This window comes from Cricetulus griseus, chromosome 4, assembly GCF_003668045.3.
Source record: "Cricetulus griseus strain 17A/GY chromosome 4, alternate assembly CriGri-PICRH-1.0, whole genome shotgun sequence".
In the NCBI taxonomy this organism is placed as follows: Eukaryota; Metazoa; Chordata; class Mammalia; order Rodentia; family Cricetidae; genus Cricetulus; species Cricetulus griseus.
In genome coordinates, this window is record NC_048597.1 from 152,789,563 (window position 1) to 152,813,861 (window position 24,299).

Here is a 24,299-nt window from a genome sequence, read left to right on the forward strand (position 1 = left end):
ACAGAGCTCAACCTGCCTCTGCCTCCCAAGTGCTGGGATTAAAGGCAAGCTCCACCATCCACAGGCTGATATATATATATATATATATATATATATATATATATATATATATCTTAATCCCTAAACACTACTTTACATGGCAAAGAAAAGACTTAACAAGAATGATGTGATGAATTTCAGGAATGACTTTGACATTGGCAATTATTCTGGATTACTCAAAACCATAAGACAGTCATATGCATTCACAGAACACTGCTAAGCCATAAAAAAGAACAAAATCCCACCATTTGCTAAGGACAGGGGTGGAACTGGAGATGCTATACCAAGAGCTTGTCATCAAGCTTGATGTCCTGAGTTTGATCCTTGAGACCGATGTGGTGGAAGGAGAGAGCTAGACTCTCAGAAGCTGTCCTGTGGCCCCCACATGCATGTGGGTGGGGCACAGACAAATAAATGAATGTAATTATTATTCTTAGATTTGTTTATTTTATGCATGTAAGTATTTTTACCTGCATGTATGTCTGTGTGCCACATGTGTGCATGGTGCCTGAGGCAGTCAGAAGAGGGCAGTAACTGGAATTACAGGCAGTTCTGAGCTGCCCTGTGGGTGCTGGGAATTGAACCTGACTCCTCTGCATGAACAAATGTTCTTAACCCCTGAGCCACTGCTCCGGTCCTGTATTTAAAAGTTTTTACATTTTTTTTAAAATAAGAAAAAAATTGAAAGTTTGTATCATTAAAAAAAAATTAAGGCTGGTAACACACACATTCAGGATGGTAAGGCAGGAGGCTGAGAAACTTGATGCTAGCTAGCTTAGACTACACAAAAAAGACCTTGTCTCACTAGAAAAAAAAAAAAAACTGAAGAAGGAAGGAAGGTAGGAAAGAAAAGAGGGAGGGAGGAATGTTGAGGAATGTTACATATCTGAAGAAACAGCTCAATTTCAACATTACGCAGTGTGAACATTTATGGGACTCCATGTAATCACAGCTTCATGTAACAGTTAACCGAGAAATATATATATATATATATATATATATATATATATATATATATATATCAGGGGCTGAGGAGATGATTCAGCGGGTAAAGTGCTCACAGCACAGGCACCTGAGTCTGGAGCCTTGGCACCCGAGTAAAGGCTGCCTGCACTAACAAGCGTCCAAGATCTCAGCACTAGGTGGAGTTCAGACAGGTGGATTGTGGGGGCTCCCGGGCCAGCTAGTCCAGCAAAAACAACAAGCTCGACATCACTGAGACCCTGTTGGAAATATAAGGTGGAGAGCAAGAGTGTAAGACACTCAAGGTCAAACTCTGTCCTCCACACAGGAACAAATGGGGGAATGAGCCTGCATATGGCCATATGTGTAAACACTCTCTCTCTCTCTCTCTCTCTCTCTCTCTCTCTCTCTCTCTCTCTCTCTCTCTCACACACACACACACACACACACACACACACACACACACACACACACACACATTTTTCCTACATGTATCATAAGAGACACCCAGAGGGAAATTTGGGGCAAAGAGAAGACAAAGGTATAGACTGTATGGAATGATAAAGTCACAACCAAATAATGCCGACCAGCTAGCAGAAAGTGGATGAATGGGATGGGATTCTCCCTAAAGCCTCCAGGGGGAGCACAACCTCGCCAACAGTTTTATCCCCGAGGATACCAACTTGGAACATCTGTCCTCTAGAATATGGAGAGGATACATTTCTGTTGACTTAAGCCATCCCGACTGTAGCCACTTGTTCCAGCAGCCAAAAGAAAGAAATACAGCACTACCACTTAGTGCCGGCCTACTGTATGCTGGGAACCGCTGAGCATCTCATCCACATGGAATCCTATGGCTCTTCCTGTGGCGTCTTGCAATGCAGACACAAGGCCTGGGTTTGAATCTCTGCTTCCCCCACCCCCAACTACTGTGACCCAATGCATGTTGTATCACCTCTTTAAGCCCTGACTTCCCTGGCTACAACACAGGCATGGAGTATGTCTTCATTAAGCTGCTACGAGGCTAAACGGTTAATGAAAATATTTTCAACCATCAACAACAGTCAGTAATCTAGCTATTGTGCGACCCTAGAAATTAAACAAAACAAAATCAGGCCATCCTCCTACCCTGCCAGGACCTGAGCAAGGCCTCTGAGGCCCATTGCGGGAAATAGATTGTTCCCTTAAAGCCCACTTAATATCAGATACGAGAATCTGAAGAGTCCAGTGAAACACTTCTCCTTTAGTTAAGCACTATGGGTCCGTGACGCTGGTCTCACTTCAGAAATGACAGCAGTCTGGAACTATGCAAGTTCTACAGCATATTTGGACTCTGCCCGGGTTCTCACGAGACCCTACAGAATGCCATCCATACCCAGGGCTTTCTGTGGAGGACCCTCACCCTAGCACCTCTTGTAGAAGCCTTAACATCTTCTCTCTGTATTTCGAAGCCAGCAGGAAGCAGAAATCTTGGTCCACTTTGTGGCCTTTCACCGACTGGGCCAAACAGAACTCCAGCCTGTCCTAGCAGGCCGGGTGGGATGATACATTCAGGAGTCTGCTTCATTTAGACTGCAGCCAAGTTAGCGAAGAACCAAGGTTCCCAGGAAAGACCCCTATAGTTATCGCCTGAAAACATAGGAAAGAACGAACTTACTGAACAAGTTCGTCCAACTCCAGTTCAGGTGATGTAAATGAAAGAGTGAGAAAGCGGCATCTGCCACCATCCTGGACTTTGTGTCCCCACCAAGGAAACCAGCAAGCCAGGAATTAAACAGAGAAGCCCCCTGTCCCCTCCCCGGGCAACCGGCGCCGGCTTTCTGTCAGGCGAGGTTCCAACCCCTTGCACTGGAGTGCACCGGCTCCAGAGGTCTCCTGCTGTTGATGCCAGACGCTGGCAACCCTGCTCTTTCCTGAAGGTTGCAGTGACAGCCACCTGCGCTCTCTGCCCTTCCCCAGCCCACCCTCAGGAAGGAAGGAGGAGGCAGCAACCCCCCACTTTCCAGCACCCACAGCTTTCAGAGCTGCCGTCACCACTGACGAGAACCCTGGTCCCCTGGAGGAATCGCTTCTCCTTCCCATTCCATCGTCTCTATCAATGAACACGCAGCGACACCCACGCTCCCGCTCCTCCCACTCTGGAGAGAGCCTGAGCTCAAGAGCGACATCCGGAGCTGGAAGCCGCTGCAGCAGGGGTGCTGGCCACCCTGCCCCGATGCTCCTTGCCTTTCCCCAGCCACCAGAAGATACCCCCCCACACACACACACCCTGTCACCCCAAGCTGGCTCGGCACTCTGGATGGATAAGGGATCCGAGTCCTCCAAGGGATCCGCCTTCCCTCCGGCTTAGCAAAAGAGACCAGGGGAGAGCGCGCGCGCAAAACGCCCAGGGACGTCCGCGGAGCCCAGGATTCGAACCAGCTGCCCTAGTAGCCCAACATTCCCAAGCAAGCCCTTAGCCCAGCACTCCTGCTGCCAGCGCGCCCATCGTGTCCCCTCAAGAAGGTCTCAGGCAGCGCCAGGACGGCGAGCCGGAGCGAAGCCGAGGGTCGCGGGGACCGAGCGGGTTACTTACGCTCGGGCGCGGGGGAAACCCATGGACAGGAGCACGTCCAGCGCCGACCCATGCTTGACGGTGCCCGGGCGCTGCAGGCGGTCCCTGCGCGGGGTGACTTTGCTATACAGCTCCTCGCGCGCGGCCATGCCGAGGGCTAGGGTCACGGTGCCGAGTACCCGCTCAGCGGCCGCCCATCGCCCGCGCGTCGGAGCTGGGGGTCCCGGGAGGACGGCGGGGGCGGTGCTCCCAGCTCCTCGGGCGGAGACTGACGCTTCCTGGAGAGGCCACCGGAGCTCGGCGCGGGCCGGCGGCTTCTGTGGGACCGACCTTAGCCCGCTGTGTCTGGGAGTCCCAACACTGCGCCGCTGCAACCTTCTCTGTCCTCCGCCCCCCGGCTTCTCCTCCCTGAGCTGTCCGGGAATTTGCAATGAGTAATTTTTGAATGGATCAAAAAGGAAAAGCAGCCTTGTGGGCAGGCCCTGCCTCGCCTGTGCCGGGCCCCGCCCCTTTCTTAAAGCGGCCGCGCGGGCCCAAGCTCTGCTGGCTGGTTTCCAGAAGTAGTAGGGATTGCTTCTAGACAGAACATCCCCCAGCAACCAAACTAGGCCAGTGTGCTTCGATTCACAGAGCCCCAGCTTTGCCCTTGGCTTGCATATCGACCCATCTGGGCCTCAAGGCTTCGGAATAGCCCATTTCACGTTTCATTTGATCATTGGCGAGGTCAGTCATGGAAACCTACTGCACGGGTGGATGAGAGGACCAGAAAGCTAAGCCATAAGGTGTCACTTCAGATAGATTCTGCAAGTTATAAAGTCGTTACATCTCTGTAGGCAGAGTCCCCACAGCCCGCGGCGATTGGAAAGAGACTTCTGGAAAGGGGCCATTGACTCGTGGAAGTGATAGGACTTGAGAAGACAGAGGCCACGTAGGAAAGGAGAAGAGAAAGAGAAAGAAAAAAGGGAGGAGGAGCGGAGAAACGAAGGGCTGGGAGGTAGAAGGAGAACAGGAGGAGGGACACTAATTAGAGCACTTCCTAGTGGAGTGAGCTTTTATGAGGGAGTGTGCACCCTGTCAATAAGAGGGTTCAGCCCAGGTGCCACAAGTGAACCCCACCACAGTAGAACCAAACAGCTTTCCTCAAAGAAGATAAGGGATTACTGCTCATGCCCCCGTGTCTCACATCGTGAACCTTGCTGAGGAATTAACACTTGGTCACCCGGAGACAAAGCCATCATCCTCATTCAGGAATAGAGTCCCGTTTGGTGTAAGAGAAGAGGCACAGATCTTCTTTGGGGGTAATAATAGTACCTGGCATTTATTGGACCCTTTTGTGTGCCACTGATTGTGTTAAGCATATGGCTGAGGTAAGTCGTGGGCCTTTTACAGTGCCCTGGAGGGTTCGTGCCTGTAAACCCTGGTTTTATTGATGAGAACACTCAGCTCAGAGGGGCAGAGGAAAATGAAAGAGCTCACAAGCGAAGGGGTGGAGCTTTGACTTACTGTGGTACTCTGAACAAGTTACCTCTGTCCCCAACATCCTTGTAGTCCCATCTACACAGTAGCAGTCAGCTAATAACACACACACACACACACACACACACACACACACACACACACACCAGGTTATCTAAACACTGTAGTTCTCTATGCTTGCCTGCTTAGGGTACAAGGGACAGATGGTGACCAGCACTCTCAATGTAGCTTTATAAGGCACCAGGGAAAATTATCATTTAATCCCCTGACCTCCCATCCTTCACATTTTGCTTTGTTTTGTTTTTGTTTTTCTTATTTGAAGTACCAGTGGCATTTGGAAGTGGGGAGATGGGATGGGGGAAGCATGGCTAACAATTTGCATATTTCTGCCTGGTGTTATGAAACAGACCAGGGACAGTTCACACTTCCTAAGTGGGGGAGTTTTTCTTCCCAGCAGCAGGAATGCCTGACTGAGGCGGGGGCTGGAGGGAGCTGGGAAACCCATGATCCATAGACTAGCCTCTTTGGGGTGTGCTCAGTAAAGTCAACTGGACAGTACTCGGCATTCTAAATCTTTTTAAAGTATCAGGGATTGAGCCAGATGATTTGGATTTCAGTCAAGAGAAAATACCGTCTGAGGCAGCACTTTGTGCACTCAAAGCCCTGCAGGAACAGCAGCTCTGACTGAAAGAGCCCTTACTAGATGCTGGTGCTGTCCTTAGTGGCTTATACATGTGGCTCACTCCACTCTTTGACCAGACCATGAGGTGACTCTCTCTTGAGAAACTGGCACCCATGTATTGAGTATGCACTGTCTTTTTGCTAAGTACTTCTCTCTCTCAATGCAAGAGCTTAAAGCTATATTACAATATTTTCTTTTACATTTTTATTTTATTTATACTTACTTCTGAGTGTGTGTGTGTGTGTGTGTGTGTGTGTGTGTGTGTGTGTGTGTGTGGTTTGCTGGAGCACAACAGTGTGGGTGTGGAAGTCAGAAGACAATTTGTAGGAGTCAGTTCTCTCCGTTTATTGTGTGGATCCCAGGGACTGAACTCAGGCCATCAGGGCCTCTGTCCGTTGAGCCATTACACTAGGCCAAAGTATTTGCTTAAGAAATTCCAACTTTTGGTGGCTGAACAGATGCTCATTGATTAAGAGAGCATTTGTTGCTATTGCAGAAGGTACAGGTTCAATTTCCAGCACCTACATGGTAGTTAACAACCATCTGTAACTACAGTTCTAGGGGGTCTGATGCCCTCTTCTGACATCCATGGACACCTAGCATGCATGTGGTACACAGACATCTATGTAGGGCAAAACACATAGAAAATAAAATGAACATATTTGATAAAAATAAACTTTTCATATTAAGCCAACAACCATTTACTGCTATAATGACAAAAAGGATGTCAAACTTTAAGATAGTTGATTCTGATTGTGTTTTTATTTGTTAGTTTGTTTATTGTTTGTGGCAGTCTTCCTATGTGGCCCAGGTTGACCTCAAACTGAAGATCCTCCTGCCTCAGCCTCCTTCCAAGTGCTGGATTATAGACCTGTGCCACCCACAGTGTGATTGTCTTCTGCGCCTCTTGACATGGTTTGTTGGAGCGCTGTTTCTCTGCAAAGATAATTTAGTTGCCTTGCCCCTGCCTCTGGAAAACTGTGGGACATGGGGAATGATTGGTATCAAAACAATTGTAAAGAACCCACAGAGGGCACTATGGAAAACCAGGCACCTTCAAAGCAAATTGTCTTCTGCTATGTCTGGGGCAATTTTTGCAGAAGTCCCAGCCTGCCTCCTACCCTTCCTCAGTTCAGTGCCCATGCTTGTTTTAATTGGGATGGTTGCCATTTGCTCTGCACAGGGCTGGGGGCTGGCAATTAAGATGCATTGTGCTTTAATTGTATTGACTTTGAAAGGCGAGGAGAAGCTTTATAAACATCCATATTGTTATATTACAAAGGAGGAAGAAGAATGAGTGTTCATCTGACAGTGCATCTTATAGCTGCGGGGAAGAAGGAGGCGGAGGAGGGCTTGCACAATGATGGAGCTGACACATCAGCATTAAGCTGCTGTTCCCTCAGAGGAAAAGCAAGTTGTCATGTCCCTGTGCCTGGTCATGTCAGAATCCACCCAGCCCACAAAGCTCTTTTGTTTATGTGAACATCATTTCACTCCACATCACTGGCCCTAGCCACTTTTTTGGTATAGAAACCCTTGCACAGTGGGTCATAGAGATGCCCAGGTTAGGATCCGTAGACTTCACTTTCTCCTCCTCCTCTCTTCCTTCTCATCCTCTTATTCCTCCTCCTCCTTCTCCTCCACTTCTTTCTTATTTCCACTTCCTTCTCCTTTTCCTACCCCTCCTCCTCTCTCCTTCCGAAACAGTGTCCCACTATGTCGCTAGGCTTGGAACTGACCCTCCTGCCTCTGCCTTCCCAGCCAGGATTACAGGCAGCATAGCAGCCTGCACTCGTCCTTTCAGAAGCCTGTTCTTTTTCCTCTCCTCTTGGGCCAGGAGAAAAGGTCAGCAGTTGCATCAGAACAGGAGAGAAAGTCTGAAGACTACTTCCAGTTCTGAGGGCTGAGTGTGGTCTTGGTGAATGAAAGCCGTTTTTGACCCTCTGGGAATGACTTTACCTCCTGAACTGCAAGAGGGTTTTTCATACATATAAAAAGTCATGTGCTAATCCCAGCACTCAGGAGGCAGAGGCAGGTGGACCTCTGTGAGTTCGAGACCAGCCTGGTCTACAAGAGCTAGTTCCAGGACAGCCTCCAAAGCCACAGAGAAACCCTGCCTCGAAACGCCACCCCCCCCCAAAAAAATCATAAAGCCCTGTGCTGCCACTCTCTAGGCTCAGTCTCATCACCTGTCAAATGTGGGGCTTCTCTTAGACTGTCATCTCAGGACATTGGAACTCAGGAGCTCTTTGAGGGTGGGAATAGGATTACCCAACTGGAAGCTGGGTGGATGTAGCATGACATCCTAGTTTCCTCTTTTAGTGCAAAGAAACCCCATCAGCTTTATATCTTGGGGGGTTGTATGAAAGTTTTCTGTGAGAGAGTTTGGAAACATTTTTAATATGTTTGAAAGCACAGAACAAGAGTTTTGATTTGGTTCGTGGTTTGGTGTGTGTGTGTGTGTGTGTGTGTGTGTGTGTGTGTGTGTGTGTGTGTGTGTGTTTGTTTGTACATGTGTGTGAGAAGGTGTATGAGCCATGTGCATGTGGGAGTCCCAGGCTGACACGGAGGCTTTCTCCTTCACTCTCCATCTTATTTTTGAGGCAAGGTCTCTCAGTCGAACCCAGAGCTTGCAGATAAGGCAAGTCTGGCTAGCCAGCTAGCTCTGGGGATGGCCTGTCTCCACCCTTGTACCTTCTGAGTCTGCAATTGCAAACAGACCACCATGCCACACAGCACTTACGTGCATACTGGGATTCAAACTCTAGTCCTCTTTGTTTGTTTGTTTGTTTTTTGTTTGTTTTATAGTGTCTCAAGTATCCCAGTGTGCTGGATAGTTTTATGTCAACATAACACAAACAAGTCATTGGAGAGGAGGGAATCTCAATTGAGAAAATGGCTCCCCAAGATAGGGCTGTAAGCAAGCCTGTAGAGCCTTTTCTTAGTGATTAATGGGGAAGGACCTAGCCCATTGTGGGTGGTGCTACATCCTGGGATTGGTGGTCCTGGGCTCTATAAGAAAGCAGGTTGAGCAAGTCTTAAGGGGCAAGCAAGTAAGCAGCACCCCTGCATGATCTCTGCATCGACTCCTGCCTCTTGGCTTCCTGCCCTGTTTGAGTTCATGCCCTGACTTCCCTGGATGATGAACTGTGATGTGGAAGTGGAAGTGAAATAAACCTTTTCCTCCCCAACTTGCTTTTGGTCATGGTGTTTTATCACAGCAACAAAAACCCTAATTAAGATACCAAGGGTGGCCTCAAAATTGGTATTTACCGGATGGAGGTTGCCCTTAAACTCTATATCTTCCTTTCTCTACATTCTGCAAACTCAGAGTTATACACTCAGGTGTGTGCCACTATGCTCAGCTTCAGAACTAGGTAATTTTTTAACACCAGGTTTAGTTGTTGTAGTCTGTAACTGAATAAAAGGAAAGCAAGGGAGACAGGAGTGGGATTGGTTTCATGAGAAAGAGAGAAACAAATGAGAAGTGGGCAAGGGACAAAGAATAAAGAAGAAAGAGGCCTTCCAGGATGAGTGGTGGAGAGAAATGGTCACTTCAAGGTCCGGTCAGTCCTCCCTGTCTCACCACAGAGGCTATCCTGCCCTTTCCTCTAGTGCCTAAGTGGCCTACCTGAATCTCTTTCCTCCATTAAGCTCTCTTACTATCATCCTCCTGGTTGCTTGGAGGCCAGAAGCTGCCCTTGAGGTGGGCTGGTCTGAACTGGTTGCATCTATGAAGGCAGCCACAGTGGCTGATAGTCAGCCTCTGACTTCATCATAATAGCATGTGGTTGCTGACTAGCACCTTCTTCCAAGACAGGTCCAGACTTCCATGTTGACATGGGAAAGAACCACAAAAGGAAAAAATAAAAAAGGGTGGTACCCAAATTTCTGGAAAATCTCTACCCATTCCCAGAAGACCATCCTCTCCCTTATTAACCTATCCTTACCCCCATTTATGTAAAAACCTCCTGATCCTAAATAAGCAACAAGTTGATTTGTGAGTTTCTCCCTCCTGCTCCTCTCTCTTTCCCTTCCTTCTGTTTTTTTTTTAATTTTTTTAGTTACATTTATTTGTGGATATCAAGGGTGCAGTCCTGCACAACACTCTTGTGAGGTCAGTGGACAACTTGAAGAAGCCAGTTCTCTCCCTCAACCATGTAGCTTAATGTCAATGGGCTTGGAGCAACCATTAGCTCACTTTTTTTTTTAAATGTCTCACTCTGTAGCTGAAGTAGACTCGGACCTCAATCCATGTCTGTGGCTGTCATAGAACTTGTTCTGTAGACCAGGCTGGCCTCAACTCACAGAGATCCATCTGCCTCTGCCTCCTGAGTGCTGGGATTAAAGGCCTGCACAACCACTGCCTGGCTTGGAGTCAAGAATTCTTGATACAATTAAGCCAGATGTGGTGGATCCCAGCAAGTGGGAAGCTGAGGCAAGAGGGTCATTGTGAGTTCAAGGCCAGCCTGTGCTACATAGTGAGCTATAGGCCAGCCTGGACTATGTGAAACCCTGTCTCAAAAACAAAGAAGGGAGTAGGGTCTGAGTATGGTAGAGCATATCATCAATCTCAGCACTTGGGAGACTAGAGGCAGGAGGATCACTTTGAGTTTGAGGCCTGATTGGTCTACATAGCAAGTTCCATGACAGCCAGAGCCATATGAAGAGAGACTGTCTCACAAACAAATAAACAAGCAAACCAAGAATTGGTAGAACAACTAGACCAGAACTAAGAACCTAGAGATAACTGGCTACTTCATCATCTTAAAGTTGTTTCTAATAAGCAACATGATACCGAGTACATGAAAAAATATGCTACAGCATGTATTTGATTCCAGATTGTTGATTAATAGGTGAAGTCAGTTTACATAGCAGGAAAGGCCAAGGGCAGAAGTGTGGACCATTAGCCCAAGTCAATAGAAAGCCTATATTGTTTTCTATAAAATATTTATTTATTTTTGTGGTATATGTGTCTGTCCATGTGAATGATGGTACAGGTGACTGTGCAGGTGTGTGTGTGTGTGTGTGTGTGTGTGTGTGTGTGTGTGTGTGTATGTGTGTGTGTGTGTGTGTGTGGTCACAAGAAGGCATCCACTCCTTTCTCACTCTTCACCAATTCTTTTGAGACAGCATCTCTCTCTGGACCTAGGGTTCCCAATTTCTCAGTTAGGTTGCAAGCTAGCACCCCAGTAATCCTCTTGTCTCACCTTCATTGGAGCTGGGGTGACAGTCCTCTGTGAGACACCAACGCTCCTCACCTGGAAACTCGGATCCGAACTCTGATCTCATTATTGTGCAGCAAAACTCAACCACTAAGGCATGTCTCCAGCCTCAGAAAACACAGTTTTTAATGTTTTGTTTAAAAAGTAATAATTTAAGATAATTCTGTCAACTGCACTCGGAAGAGGAGAGAGGTAGGTATTTCCATTATTTATTTGCTTTGTTGTGATTTTTGCCTGTCTTTGGATATCTATTCTGAATCTTCCCTGAAGACTATATCCATGTTTCCCTGTTCCTCTCTAAAAGGCTGGGTATGCCGCCTCAGGGTCCCTGTCCCCAATTTTCCATGTAATAAAAGATGTGTTGTGAAAGAAACAGAACAAGGCAGGAAGATGTTGAGTTTAAGGCCAACTTGGGCCTCATAGCTAACTCAAGTAAACAAATACTGGAATACAACGCAAGCAAAACAAAACAAAAAGTGTTTGCTCTTGACAGTGTTTGTATCCCTTCCCTAGCTCTCCCACTTTACCCAATGTGCTCCTCTTCATCTCTGGCCTCAGATGAGAGGGACTAACCCTGACAAATATTCTGAGTGTCTGCTGCCTGTTAGGCTTCCCAATTGTTATGTCATATCATCAGCCACACTTCCAGACACCTATATAAGCCATTTACCGAAAAACCCTCTGCATCAGAGAAGTGTCACAGCTTACTAGAAGTCACATGCTTCCTACACAGTAGAACAAACATTAGAGACTACGTTGTCTGAACTCAGGTTGAGGGCATAACTCTACAGTGAATCTTTAACGATTAGTATTGATTGGAAATATTGCCATAGACAAATTGTTTCAGTAGATTGTTCCTATAGTTGTGCTGTGAAATGAACTACAGGGCTGTCCAAGATAATGGGTCAATCAACACTGCAGAAGACAGACATGTATAAAAGGTTAGCAGGGGGATGGAGAGATGGCTCAGTGGTTAAGAACACTGGCTGTTCTTCCAACGAATCCAGGTTTAATTCCCAGCACCAACACAACAGCTTTTAACTGTCTGAAACTCCAGTTCCAGGGAATCCAGCACCCTCACACAGACATACATACAGGCATCAATAACATAACACCAATCAATGCTCATACAATAAATGAATAGATTTTTAAACGGGCTTTAGAAAGAATACAGGTTTTGTCGTCCCATTCCCCCCTCCCACCCCCGTCGCTGACTACTCCTTGTTCACAATGACTGGATAACTACTATCTCTGGATACAGACTCACAGATCTGTGTGACTTCAAGGAATACAGTGTCTAACAGGAGACAAAAGAGACCAGGACACCACAGCACAGGATGTGTAAGAGACATAGTGGTTTGTCTAGATAGATCTAGCGGCAGTGTAGGAGGATGACAGGGGAAAGTGTCTCCAGGGAAAAGGACAGCTCTGACTGACACTGAATGATGAATGGAAGGTCATTCAATGAGGAACAGGGTAACAAGCAGAGAGGGGCAAGACAGAGGGGAAAGGGAAGGGGAGAAAACATGTTCACTGGAAGGACTGGTGCATGCCTGTAATCTAACGCTCAGGAGACAGAGGCAGGAGGATTGCGGCAAACTGAGGTCAGACAAGTCTACAAAGAAAGTTGCAAGCCAGACAAGGCTACATAGTATTATGACCTTGTGTCAAAAAAATGTAAAACACAAACAAACAAAACCAAATTAACACAGCCCCACATATTATTCCAAGTAGAGTATACATGAAGGTTAGTCAATGGAGAAAGTCCTCCCTGAAGATCCTAGTGACAGAAACCTAAGGAGTGGGACCTGGGAAGCAGTTGATTCAGATGCTGCAAAATTTGGGCTGCTATAGTGCCAGGTTTCTTGATGGGTTGTAGTTCTGTAGCAGTGCTAAGCACTGCAGGTTTCTTCCACTTGATCCATTTGGATCATAGGGACAAATTAGGCACTTCACAAAATGCTGTCTGTTTTTTTTCTTTCTTTTTCTTCTTCTTCTTCTTCTTCTTCTTCTTCTTCTTCTTCTTCTTCTTCTTCTTCTTCTTTTTTTTTTTTTTTTTTTTTTTTTGGTTTATCGAGACAGGGTTTCTCTGTGTAGCTTTGGAGCCTATCCTGGCACTCGCTCTGGAGACCAGGCTGGCCTCGAACTCACAGAGCTCCACCTACCCCTGCCTCCTGAGTGCTGGGATTAAAGGCGTGCACCACCAACGCCCAGCTCTTGCTTTTTTTTTTTTTGTTTCTGTCTGTTCTTTTCCTTCCTTCCTTCCTTCCTTCCTTCCTTCCTTTCTTTCTTTCTTTTTCTCAAGACAGGGTTTCTTTGTGTAGCTCTGGCTGTCCTGGAACTCACTTTGTAGACCAGGCTAGCCTTGAATTCACACAGATCAGACTGCCTCTGCCTCCCTGAGTGCTGGAATTAAAGGTGTGCACCATAGCCACAGATATGAATGTTTGCCTGCATATACATATGTAGCTGGTGCCCATGCCTTGAAGGTCAGAAAAGGGCATCTGATCCCTTGGAGCTAGAGTTATGGATTGTTGTGAGCTGCCTGCCATGTGGATGCTTGGAATTGGATCCAAAAGAACTAATTAATGAATAATAGCCATAAGAGACATTTTGGGGGAGGGGCGGACTGGGGGATTTGAATGTGGACTGGTTGTCAGCTGCTATTGTCCTGATGTTTGTTTTTGTGGTGGTGATTATGTCAGAGAATGAGCTTGCCCTCTAGAGATGCAGACTGGCATTTCTAAGAGTGAGGTGGCACAATACGACAGGCTAGTCTCCAGATGGTTTAGCTGAAGACAAGGACAAGTGCCAATCTGGACAGAACGAAGGAAGGTTGTGTGCGTGGTGAGCACTTGCCAGTTGCTGTGTCTGCCTGAATGGACACATGGACATTGACTGTACTATTCTTTCCATTTTCCCCTGGGATTGAAAATGTTCAAAAAACGTTTTCAATCAACAAATTGTAGTTAAGGGGCTGGTGGTGTAGATCAGTTGGTCGAGTGTTTATCTGGGATGCAGAAGACACTGGTTTTGATCCACAGTGCCACATGAACGGACCTGGTGGCTCACACCTATAATCCCAACACTCCAGAGAGGGAAAAGATAGAGGAGCAGAAGTTCAAAGTCATACTTAGCTAGTTTGATGCTAGCCTGGGTGGCAAGGAGACTCTGTGTCAAAGAAAGAGAGAGGAGGGGGCAGGAGGAGGGAGGAGGAAGGTGAATTGCAGAAGTAAGCTGTCTTTCAAAAGATGGCTGGTTTTTTTTCTGCAAGAGTTGTGCTACATTTGTAGGAAAGATAATGAAGTAGGAGCAGGGGAGATCTGGGCCTCCTAGCAGAGTTAGCAAAGCTAGGGTTGGAATAAGGACTCAGGTCTTCTCCCTATGAGTAGCCAGCACAGACAGCAAGTACCCCATACTCAGAGCCATTGGGCAGCTTGGTCTCTGCTTTTTGGCTTTCTTTTTCTCTTTTGTGTCACCACACAGATAAGTATAATGACCCAGTGGGCAGTCACTAGGAGGGATAACAACACGATTGACTTTCAAAACTGAAGAAGTGGCTCTTTTGAGGTTGCTCACAGTAAAAGCAAGCTTTTTACATGAGGCCTCTTGATGCCCTCTCAAGGGGAGCGTGTCTCCCTGAAAAGGGCTTGCATCCCTGCCATGTTTGCCGTATTACAGTCACCTCATCTCCCAAGAGCTAGTATTTCAACCTGTCTCTAGAAGAAAGAATGCCCTAGATATTTGTAATTCGATTTCGAGTCCCCTGTTTTCAGGAATATCACTGTCCTTAGCCTCCTGTGACTAATGCTCTCTACTCCCAGGAGCCAACACACTTCTCCATTTACAAAGCAACTGGTGGTGAAGTTGGCCACAAGTGCTCTGAGCTTATCTGAAAAAAGTTCTGGGCAGCTGAGTGACACTTGATCCAGAGCTGAATGGCCACTCTGTGCAGGGGTGCTAGGGTTGGGACTGGCTCTGATTCCCAGCTCTGTTTTGAAAAGAGTCACTCATTCACTTATTCAGGATGAGTAACAGTCGGTGGTGATGGGTAGACAGCAGATCGTTGATTTCATTTCCTGCCAATGGTTTCTGCACAGGGGTCTGACAGGCATCGAGAAGCATTTCAAAAATGTTCATGCAAACAGCACTGCTAGGCAAAGTGAGCAGTTCCCTAAGATGCACTGCCGGGCCCAGGGACATTCATCTCATAGTTTACATTCCAACTCAGTAACTTCTGATATTGATCTCCTTTATTATGCAGTCACATCTTCTATGTGTGCTAGTACATAATTCTTAACAAGGGATAGAGGGAGAAGATGAAAGGCCATTTGCCACCAAATAAGTATACATCAGGTATCTTTTGTTGACCTTCTCTCTCTCTTTCTCAGTATTTTTTTTTTTTTTTTTGAGATAGGGTTTCTCTGTGTAGCCCTGGCTGTCCTGGAATTCACTCTGTAGACCAGGCTGGCCTCAAACTCAGAGATTTGCCTGCCTCTGTCTCCTTAGGATTAAAGGAGTGCACCACCACCATTCAGCTTGTTGACTTTTTTTTTTTAGAAGATTAGCTTTATTTCTAAATATGTGTCTGTGTGTGGATATAGATGCAGGTACCTGAGGAAGCCAGAGAAGGTGTCAGATTCCCTGGAGCTGTAGTTGTTGGCAGTTGTGAGTTGCCTGATATGGGTGAACTTGAGTCCTCTGCAAGAACAGGAAGCATTCTTGTCGAGCCAGCTCCTTAGGCCCAGCATCAGGTGGTTTACACACAGTTCCCTTGAGTCCTTATGACACTCCTGAGGATAAGGTTTCCCCCACCTCATTTCACAGATGTGGAGAGCAAAGTTCAGTGAGCTGGAACTTACCCCACATTCTGCTACATGTGCAGATGCTGAAATCCAAGCTCTTCCAATCATAGTTTGTCTCCAAGAACTCACAGTCTACTCTGTCATTTGTTAGATAGCCATTTGGCTTTAGGTTATTCATTGTCCTTCATTCCCAATACACATCTTCTCCTCACATTGCTGAGATATCTTCCTTAAGCACTCTTGAGAAGAATGAGAACATGTATTTTCAAGACAGATATTAATGAGGACCAAGTGCTCTTCATCTCCATTAGCCTGAAAGCAGTGGATCATTGCTCATTGCGTGGCAACCATCAATGTATCACACACACACCAGCAATTCCCAGTCCTTCTGATACTGGTAGGCACTGGGATGTTACCAATTTTCTTAGGACATATTGTAGCAGTTATGAGTTAATTCTGAAAAATAATAGTTAAAATTAGTATATACTTAACCTCTAGGTTTTTTTAAAATTTATTTATTTATTTATTTTTTCTATACAGGGTTTCTCTTGCCTTGACTGTCCTGGATCTTGACTGTCCTGGAGCTTCTTCTATAGACCAGGCTGACCTTGAACTCATAGTAACCTTTAGATTATGTACTGTGTTTAGTACAACATAAATATAACTGGGTTTTTAGGACTACAGCCTGTTTTTTTTTTTTTTTTTTTTGTCCCAGGTCCAAACAGTCCAAATAGGCTGGGTCTGGCCACCCATTGTATTATAGTTTCCTCTGAAATGGAAATATTTTATCTTGTAGTGGAGCTTCCTAAGCAGGAAAGTAGACTGATGGGGGAAGTCATTCTGTGTATATGTTTGTCATTATTGGTTGATGAATAAAGCACTGTTGGCCAATAGGAAAGCAAGATAGGTGGGACTAGGAGTCAAGGAGGATTCTGGGAAATGTAGTAGAGGGCTATAGCCATGTGAGCTGGACAAGAGAGGATGCATGTTGCCGGCATCCTCCATCAGATAAGTCTTTATAAATATATAGATTAATGATTATGGTTGATAATTCAGACTGAGCTAGCAGATAAGAAATTCTAGTCATTGGTCATCAGCATTGTACCTAATATAAGTCTCTGTGTATTATTTTTGGGGTCCTAACGTTGCGGAGGAAGCAGGTGGCTGGCGGAAAGACTTATCGTTACAGTAGACAACTCAAAATAGCTTCAGGAAGTCCCTGAAACTGACCAAATTCACTAGGCCCCTCCTTGCCAGAGTAAGCAATAAACATTGAGCTGCAAAGAAGACTCTGAGACCAGACCAGCTGCCGGAAGAAGCAGAAACCAGCAGAACTGCCTGGAAGAGGTTTAGACCAACTGAGACACCTGGGAAGGACACTCTGCACCAGGTTGAGCTGCCTGCAAGATTTGTAGTGTGCTCCAGGTTCCAGCTTTGTGGGCTATCAAAGCTGGGTAGGTTTTTAGTTATTTCTTTGAGTTCTTTCTGATGCTGTAAATAACCCCTCACCCGCAAAACTCAATGAACTTTGGTGGTATCCATACTTTGGTCTGTCACAGGATCCCTATCTGCAGTGAGTAGATGTGTGTGTTACATCTCTCCAGGAAAAAATTTTTGTCATTCAACACAATTAAACATGCCAATTAAAAAGACTTATATTAGTGAAGAACAGGAAGAGGAGATTTAATCCATGTGGCCACATGGGAAAGGACATGGGTTCAATGACTCCAAAGCCAGTCTTCAGGTTGCTGACAGGAGCCTCAGGTTGTAGAAGGTGGAGAATCAAGATAGAACAGGAGGTCTGAGTAACCAAGTGGTTGTGGACAAGACACTGGTCTAGCTGATCATCATCCCAGTTCCAGTTTGCCAGGTGGCCTGGAGAAGTTGTTACCAACACAATTGCCATGTTTGAGGGGATTGGTCACTTCTCCTCCGGGGCACCCTCATAGATGATTGTCCTTATCACTGGGGTGGGAAGGTAGTCTGCATTGTGAGGCATTTGCTGTTTCTGGAATCCAAGATGACTGCAGGTTGTCTTTGTCCTCTTGGGTCCATGTGAGGAGTTGTGTTTTTAGAAACAAAACAAAACAAAACAAAAAACAGTTTCCAAGTTCCTGTTGCACAAATAGACCTGGACCCTTCTACTCAGGAAAACTGCTACTTCTGTTTAAACAAGGAACACAATTTAAACCCCATAAACTTTAGTTTTTATACAGGTTTAATAAAACTAAAGTTGTCCTGTGTTAATAAATGATGGGGGTCAAATTCAGTACATGCAGAAGACTTTACAGGCATAAACACAGCAATGCCAAATAATATCATGTCAAACCATGGTCATGCTAAATGAGATGCAGAAAACAAAAGCTGTGAATGGAAAAGAGCGAAGAAGTGCAGGGCATGGTATGGCAGGGCAGGGCAGGGCAGGGCAGGGCAGGGAAGCTGGCGGTGAGAAGATGAAGTTCAAACTGAGAGCTGAACACTCACTAGGAAGCTGGATAGAAACAATGCTTCCAGGCATAGCTGAAGGCCTGAGTTCAAGTTCTCAAGTTTGAGACCTAACTGTGTTACTATGACAGTTCTGGAGCAGCTCCACAAAAACCTTTTACAAAGCAAATTGTAAAGGATATAAAGGTTAAAATGAAGTAGGAAAGAAATTAAAGTGTAGGCTTTACAGCCCTACAAAAAGTAAGGTAGCATATGAATGACCCCATGTAGACTGAAGATGTTCTATCCATTCGCACACTCACCCATTCATGCATTCTTCTGTTTCTTTGTTCATCCATCAGGTCCACACACTCACCCATTCATGCATTCTTCTGTTTCTTTTTCATCTATCAGGGTTGATGAGGTTCTCCAGAGAGCCTGGTTCCTGGTTTAGGAGTAGCTCTCATTTACACAGGGTTTTCCATGGTTCGTATTTGTGTCTCACAGTAGTGCTGGGAAGTTAGCAGGGCTGTCACCCCTCCCATGCACTAGGACATTAGGAATCGACTTTAATGACATGCCTCATTTATATTCTAGATGGCTTCCCAGATCCACCTGTTAGGACGAGGGTGTCATTCATAAGGGTTGAGACTATGGATGTTCATCTAGGTATCCCACTCTCTCTAAAACTTATGCAGGTTCATATTGGGTGCTTCTGGGATGAAGACTCAGAGGAAACAGCCAGATTGGCTTTCTTCCCCCCAAGAAATATCTGTGAGTCAGGCCTTGCAGGGCTCTTGGAGACAGTGGCCTTGTGTTTTGAACTTAATGCCAAGTATATGACCTGAGTGTCATATACAGGTTTTTTTTTTCTTGTGTTTTTTTGTTTTTTGGCTCTTTGAGACAGGGTTTCTTTGTAGCTTTGGAGCCTGTCCTGGAACTCACTCTGTAGACCAGGCTGGCCTCGAACTCAACTCACAGGGGTCCACCTGCCAATGTCTCCTGAGTGCTGGGATTAAAGCTGTCTCCTACCATACCTGACCAAATACAGTATTTAAAGTCATCCTGCCTTTAAGGGATTGACTTAAATTGTCAACATGGTACACCTGGGAAAGAGGGAACTTCATTTGAGGAATTGCCTCAGGCTTGTGGGCTAACTGATGTAGGCTGGAGCAGCCCATTGTAGCAGTACCAAAAAAAAAAAAAAAAAAAAAAAAAAAAAAAAAGAAAAAAAAAAAAGAAAGAAAGAAAGAAAGAAAGAAAGAAGGAAGGAAGGAAGGAAGGAAGGTAGCTGCAAGCCAGAGGTAGTGAGCAGCACTATCACTGCTTTTGCTTCAGTTCCTCCCTCATGTTGCCACCTAAAGATTCCCTCCATGATTGACTGGACTGTGACCTGTGATGTGTAATAAACTATTGTTTTTGGTCATGGTATTATCACAGCCACATAGAAGCAAGGTAGACCCAGGGGCGTAAGGTTGCTGACCACCAGTAATAGTGTGTGTGGGGGTACAGGAGAAAGAGTGCTAAAGTGGGGGAATGGTTTAGGGACAGGTTCAAACCAAGCTAAGACCCCTCCAGCTCCGAATTCGTGAGATTTTCTGTCCACAGCCATGGACTCCTGGGGAAGATGGCTCTTGTGTGTGAGTAACAACTGTTGTAGATGGGAGGAAGAGGGCTGGAACTGCTTTTGCAGGCATGATCTGTAAGGAAGGGAAATAAAAAAAAAAAAGGTCTTGAAATGCCTGGAAATGTTCCAAGTCCCAGGCCCATCAGAAAGGATGCAGGCTAGTCCAGACCTTGCCGGGAGCAATTTGTCCTTTGCTTCACCTTGGAGGGGTTTAAAAGCCTTGTTACCCTGGAGGGGCAGAGATGGAGGAGGGACCTGAGAGGAAGAGAGTGACAGGAAAAGGGAGAGAGACTGGGAGGGAGAGCAAAGACCTGGGCTCCTCTAGCTGTTTCCCTTTGTTGGTTGCGTTTGTGCTTGTAGGTCAAAGACAGGATGTGAGGCGGTAAGTGTGCTGTGGTCTTGAGGATTGCAGCTGATGGCGGGGGTGTGATGGTGTGGGTCCAGGGATGCTCTGGAGCGGGACTGCAGAGGTTGGGAGGAAGGAGTGAAAGACCCGAGGGTGGGAAGAAGAATCAAGCAGATCACCCTTCCCTTCCCATCAGGCCACTTTTCTGAATCCCAAGTCCCATCAGTGCTCATGGTTTGGTGTCTGGCAATAGCCACTGGGTTTGGTGTCTGGTTTAGTTTTATTGCTCCCATACAGTGTGACCCTGGACAAGGAAGGCTCTTACCCCCTAATTCTCACCTTCATTACTTGTGAAATAGAGGTGGTGCTATCGGGAACAGAAGGTTGTTGAAGAGAAATGAAATGCCTTGCAAACAGCAGCAAGCACATGGGAAAACTCTTTTTTGAGAGATAAGAGAACAGTTCTAGATGGGAGTGTCCTCGTGCCTCCTATCGAGGAAGTCCACATTTACCACATACAGTTTTGAGTCATTTCCAACTGGAGTGCTCATCCTTGCAGGCTGGCTTCTCTATCCTTTGTCATTTGGAGGCATAGGGAGGAGCGTGTCCTCAGTTTCCATACCTTCCTTCAAATGGGGCTAAAATGGGAGGGAAGCAGAGAGGGACAAAGGAAGGGCTGGTGTCTTCTCACTTATCTGGGATTTAGCCTCTACTCTCCTCAGCTCTTTCTTTGAGGTGATGAGTACTAAACCTAGGCTTTTCACATGATAGACAAGCACTCTACCACTGAGAGACATTCACGGCCCTTTTGTTTTGAGACAGGATGCCACTATGTAATCCAGGTTACCCTGGAACTCACTATCCTCCTGTCTCAACCTCTAGGGACCACAGGCATGTACATCCTGGCCGGCTATCCAGCTTAGCTTCTTTCTCATTATAGTCTCTAATCCTGAGTGACTCAGAATCTTTTTATTTACTTCAGCTCCGTTCCACTCAGCTCTGTTATACATGAGCTCTGCATACATGAGCTGTGTAAACACAGAGAAGAGAACCAAGAAGAAACAATAACTTCCTAAGCCTTTGGGTGCTATATTGCTAATTACAGATCTGTTTCTCAGCCATAATGTCATATAATCTTTCCAGAAGAGTTTCTACTATGGGCACTCCAACTCATAGGTAGGAATGGCTTGCATTTTGGTGTACACACGCACATACACACACACACACACACACACACACACACACACACACACACACACGGAGTCCAACCCCATGAAACTGAGGTCCAGAGATGCAGCTTTCTTCCTCTCTTCTATGTCTGCTTCAGGTGAGGTAGACATGGTGAGGTCATTCAGGGGCCACTGGAAATAGTTCTCTGAGAAATCTGTACCTTAACAGAACTAGTATAAGAACTATCTATAAAATATTGAGAGTTTCTTTTCATAACAGATTCTTTCTATCAACTCCAACCCAAACTAACCCAGCCATTGCCTTTTGTTTCTCAAGGGGATTCAGAATCACCCTGATGGAAAAATTAGTTTCCCTACAATGCTTGAGGAACTGAAGTTGACACTTAAAAAAAAAAAATCACTCATGCAGTTAAATGAAAGTGTATGGAGGCATTTAGGTCTCTGCTTTATGGTGACTTCCCTTCTTGCAGATGTGAGGAAAGAATTGAGAAATGTCACCATGTGACTTGAACTAAGAGAACAGATGTGTGCTTACTTATCCTCAGGGTAGTCCGTTTTTAAGACCATTTCATTGCCTCTGTACTAAAGGTAATCAGACTGTCTTAGTTAGGGTTTCTATTGCTATGAAGAGACACCATGACATGGCAACTCTTATAAAAGAAAACATTTAACCTGGGCTTACTTACAGTTCAGAGGTTTAGTCCATTATAGTCATGGCTGGAAGCAAGATAGCATACAGGTAGACATGGTGCTAGAGAAGGAGCTGAGAGTTCTTACATTTTGACTTACAGGCAACAGGACATGACAGTCTGAGACACTGGGCATGTCTTGAGCATATATGAGACTTCAAATCCTGCCTCCACAGTGACACACTTCTTTCAACAAAACCATACCATACCTTCTCTAACAAAGCCACACCTCCTAATAGTACCACTCCCTTTAGGGTCCATTTTCTTTCAAACCACCACAGGTGATGAAATCCACAAGACAAGGACTCTCAGATCAAAGTGGGCTCACCCAGACCTCCAAGCTTGGCCTAGAGATAACTCTTAAATTATTCTCTTGCCTAAGGATGAAATCTTGAAGGCATGCACAGTGGCATATGTCTGAGTTCCCAGAACCCAGGAGAATTGTGGGGCCAGCTTCAATGAGCTACATAGTGAGAGAGGGAGAGGGAGTGTGTGTGTGAGAGAGGGGGGGAGAGAGGGTAAGAGGCAGAGAGGGAGAAAGAAGGAGGGAGAGGGATGGAGGGAAGAGAGAGAGAGAGAGAGAGAGAGAGAGAGAGAGAGAGAGAGAGAGTGCAAGAGAGTCTTTGGATACTAATCATACTGTGGAACCATCTAACTTTCCCCTTCTCCTCACTGAAAAACCTCTTCTCTGAACTCCAGAGTCATTTCATTAGCCCTGCACAGAACCCCATGTGGAGGTCCATGCCTGCTAAGCTGTAGTGACTGGCAGTAACTGAAATGAAAGCTAATTCTGGAGTTCTGGTCCCAGACCATGACCTTTGCTTCTACTTCCTTTAGTGGAAGAACTAATTTACAGTCTATGGCCCACGAGAACATCAGTTATGTAACTCTTACCACAAGGGCCTGAGGACCCAAAGCTGTGCTGTTTGGCAATAGGTCAAGGATCAGAAGAGATCTAGACTGTGCAGTGATCCCAAGAGATCAGTGAAGATGGTAACTATGGGGCCAGAGAACCAACCAGTGTTGGCCTTCTTTGTTCATCCTCAGTTGGAGAATACTTGCCTATCATGTACAAGGCCCCAGACTCAGCTTCCAGTACACACACACACACACACACACACACACACACACACACACACACACACACACACTTGTAAATGGAGTTGTGCCCATATCAAGCTAACTCAAGTGGTTTTTGCTGGCTTTAGGGTGAAATCATGATCCTTGACAGTTATCAGCTCTCTCCCTCTCCTTGTGTCATGTGGCCCTTCTCAGCTTCACCACCCCTGTCACTCACACTCTGAGCTTCAGTTGAGTACAGGGATCAGTGACTCACCACAGCTGCCTGCAAAATGTGCACCTGCGCTCTGAAATACAGACCAGATATGGAGAATTATAGTGCAGGGAGAGACATGCAAATAGTAAGAGGGTATTGGTTTTATTAGAACCCATGGGTAGGGTGTCTATCCTGGTATTTAGATAAAGGATAACTTTCTGAAAGGAGGCCATCTATGGTAAAAGTTACTGGGTCATAAGGGATCAAGAACGGGGCAGGGGAGAAGTTTCTGCAAAAGGAATGAAATAGGCAAATACTGGAGAAAATAAGAACTTGAAGTTCTTTTTTTTTTTGGTTTTTCAAGATAGGGTTTCTCTGTGTAGCTTTGGAGCCTATCCTGGCACTCGCTCTGGAGACCAGGCTGGCCTCGAACTCACAGAGATCCACCTGCCTCTGTCTCCGGAGTGCTGGGATTAAAGGCGTGTGCCACCAACACCCGGCCCGAACTTGAAGTTCATTAATCAAAGTAAGGAAGGTCTTGATGAAACTTTCTAACCAGTCTTATGGATTGTATGCTGTTCCAGTGAGGGCTTTTTTTGTTTGTTTTAGAAATAGAATTTAGAAATAGGATCTTGTCTTGTAGTTCAGCCTGGCCTTCAACTCTTGATCCCATGTCTGCCTTCCAAATGCTTGGGTTATAGATGAGCATTATTGCATCTACCTCCAGGGAAGGTGTTAAGCTTAAACAGAGAGAGAGAGAGAGAGAGAGAGAGAGAGAGAGAGAGAGAGAGAGAGAGAGAGCTGGTCTGAATGTATCCCCAAACATTGACATGTTAGAAACTTAGTCCCTAGTTGCTCCTTGGAAACTTAGACTTTATCTAAGATGAACTGTGGAAGCTTAGATTCCAATGCAGCAGTACATGGAGGTGGAGCCTAATAGACAGTGGTTAGTTTACAAGGCCTCTGCCCTCATTAGTAGATTAGTGATAGTATTAAAAGGCCT

General features: G+C 45.8%; 1 protein-coding gene and 1 non-coding gene across 15 annotated transcripts in view; one reads left to right on the plus strand and one right to left on the minus strand.

Annotated features, from left to right (window-relative positions):
* Positions 1-3,752, minus strand: part of LOC103158664 (ubiquitin-associated and SH3 domain-containing protein B) — a 139,464-nt gene extending 135,712 nt beyond the window's left edge. The window contains exon 1 of one of the 4 annotated variants that reach the window (XM_027411873.2): positions 3,578-3,705. In XM_027411873.2, the coding sequence (XP_027267674.1) occupies positions 3,578-3,705 (128 nt within the window). Of the gene's footprint in view, positions 1-2,404; positions 2,449-3,577 lie in introns of those variants that run through there. The other 3 variants (XM_027411872.2, XM_027411874.2, XM_035443593.1) reach the window with 3 other exon arrangements.
* LOC107977260 overlaps positions 3,743-24,299 on the plus strand; it is a 28,599-nt gene continuing 8,042 nt past the window's right edge. For all 11 annotated transcript variants that reach the window (XR_003484677.2, XR_003484684.2, XR_004769584.1 and 8 more), the window contains exon 1: positions 3,743-4,923. This is a non-coding gene — a transcript (uncharacterized LOC107977260). The remainder of the gene's footprint in view (positions 4,924-24,299) is intronic.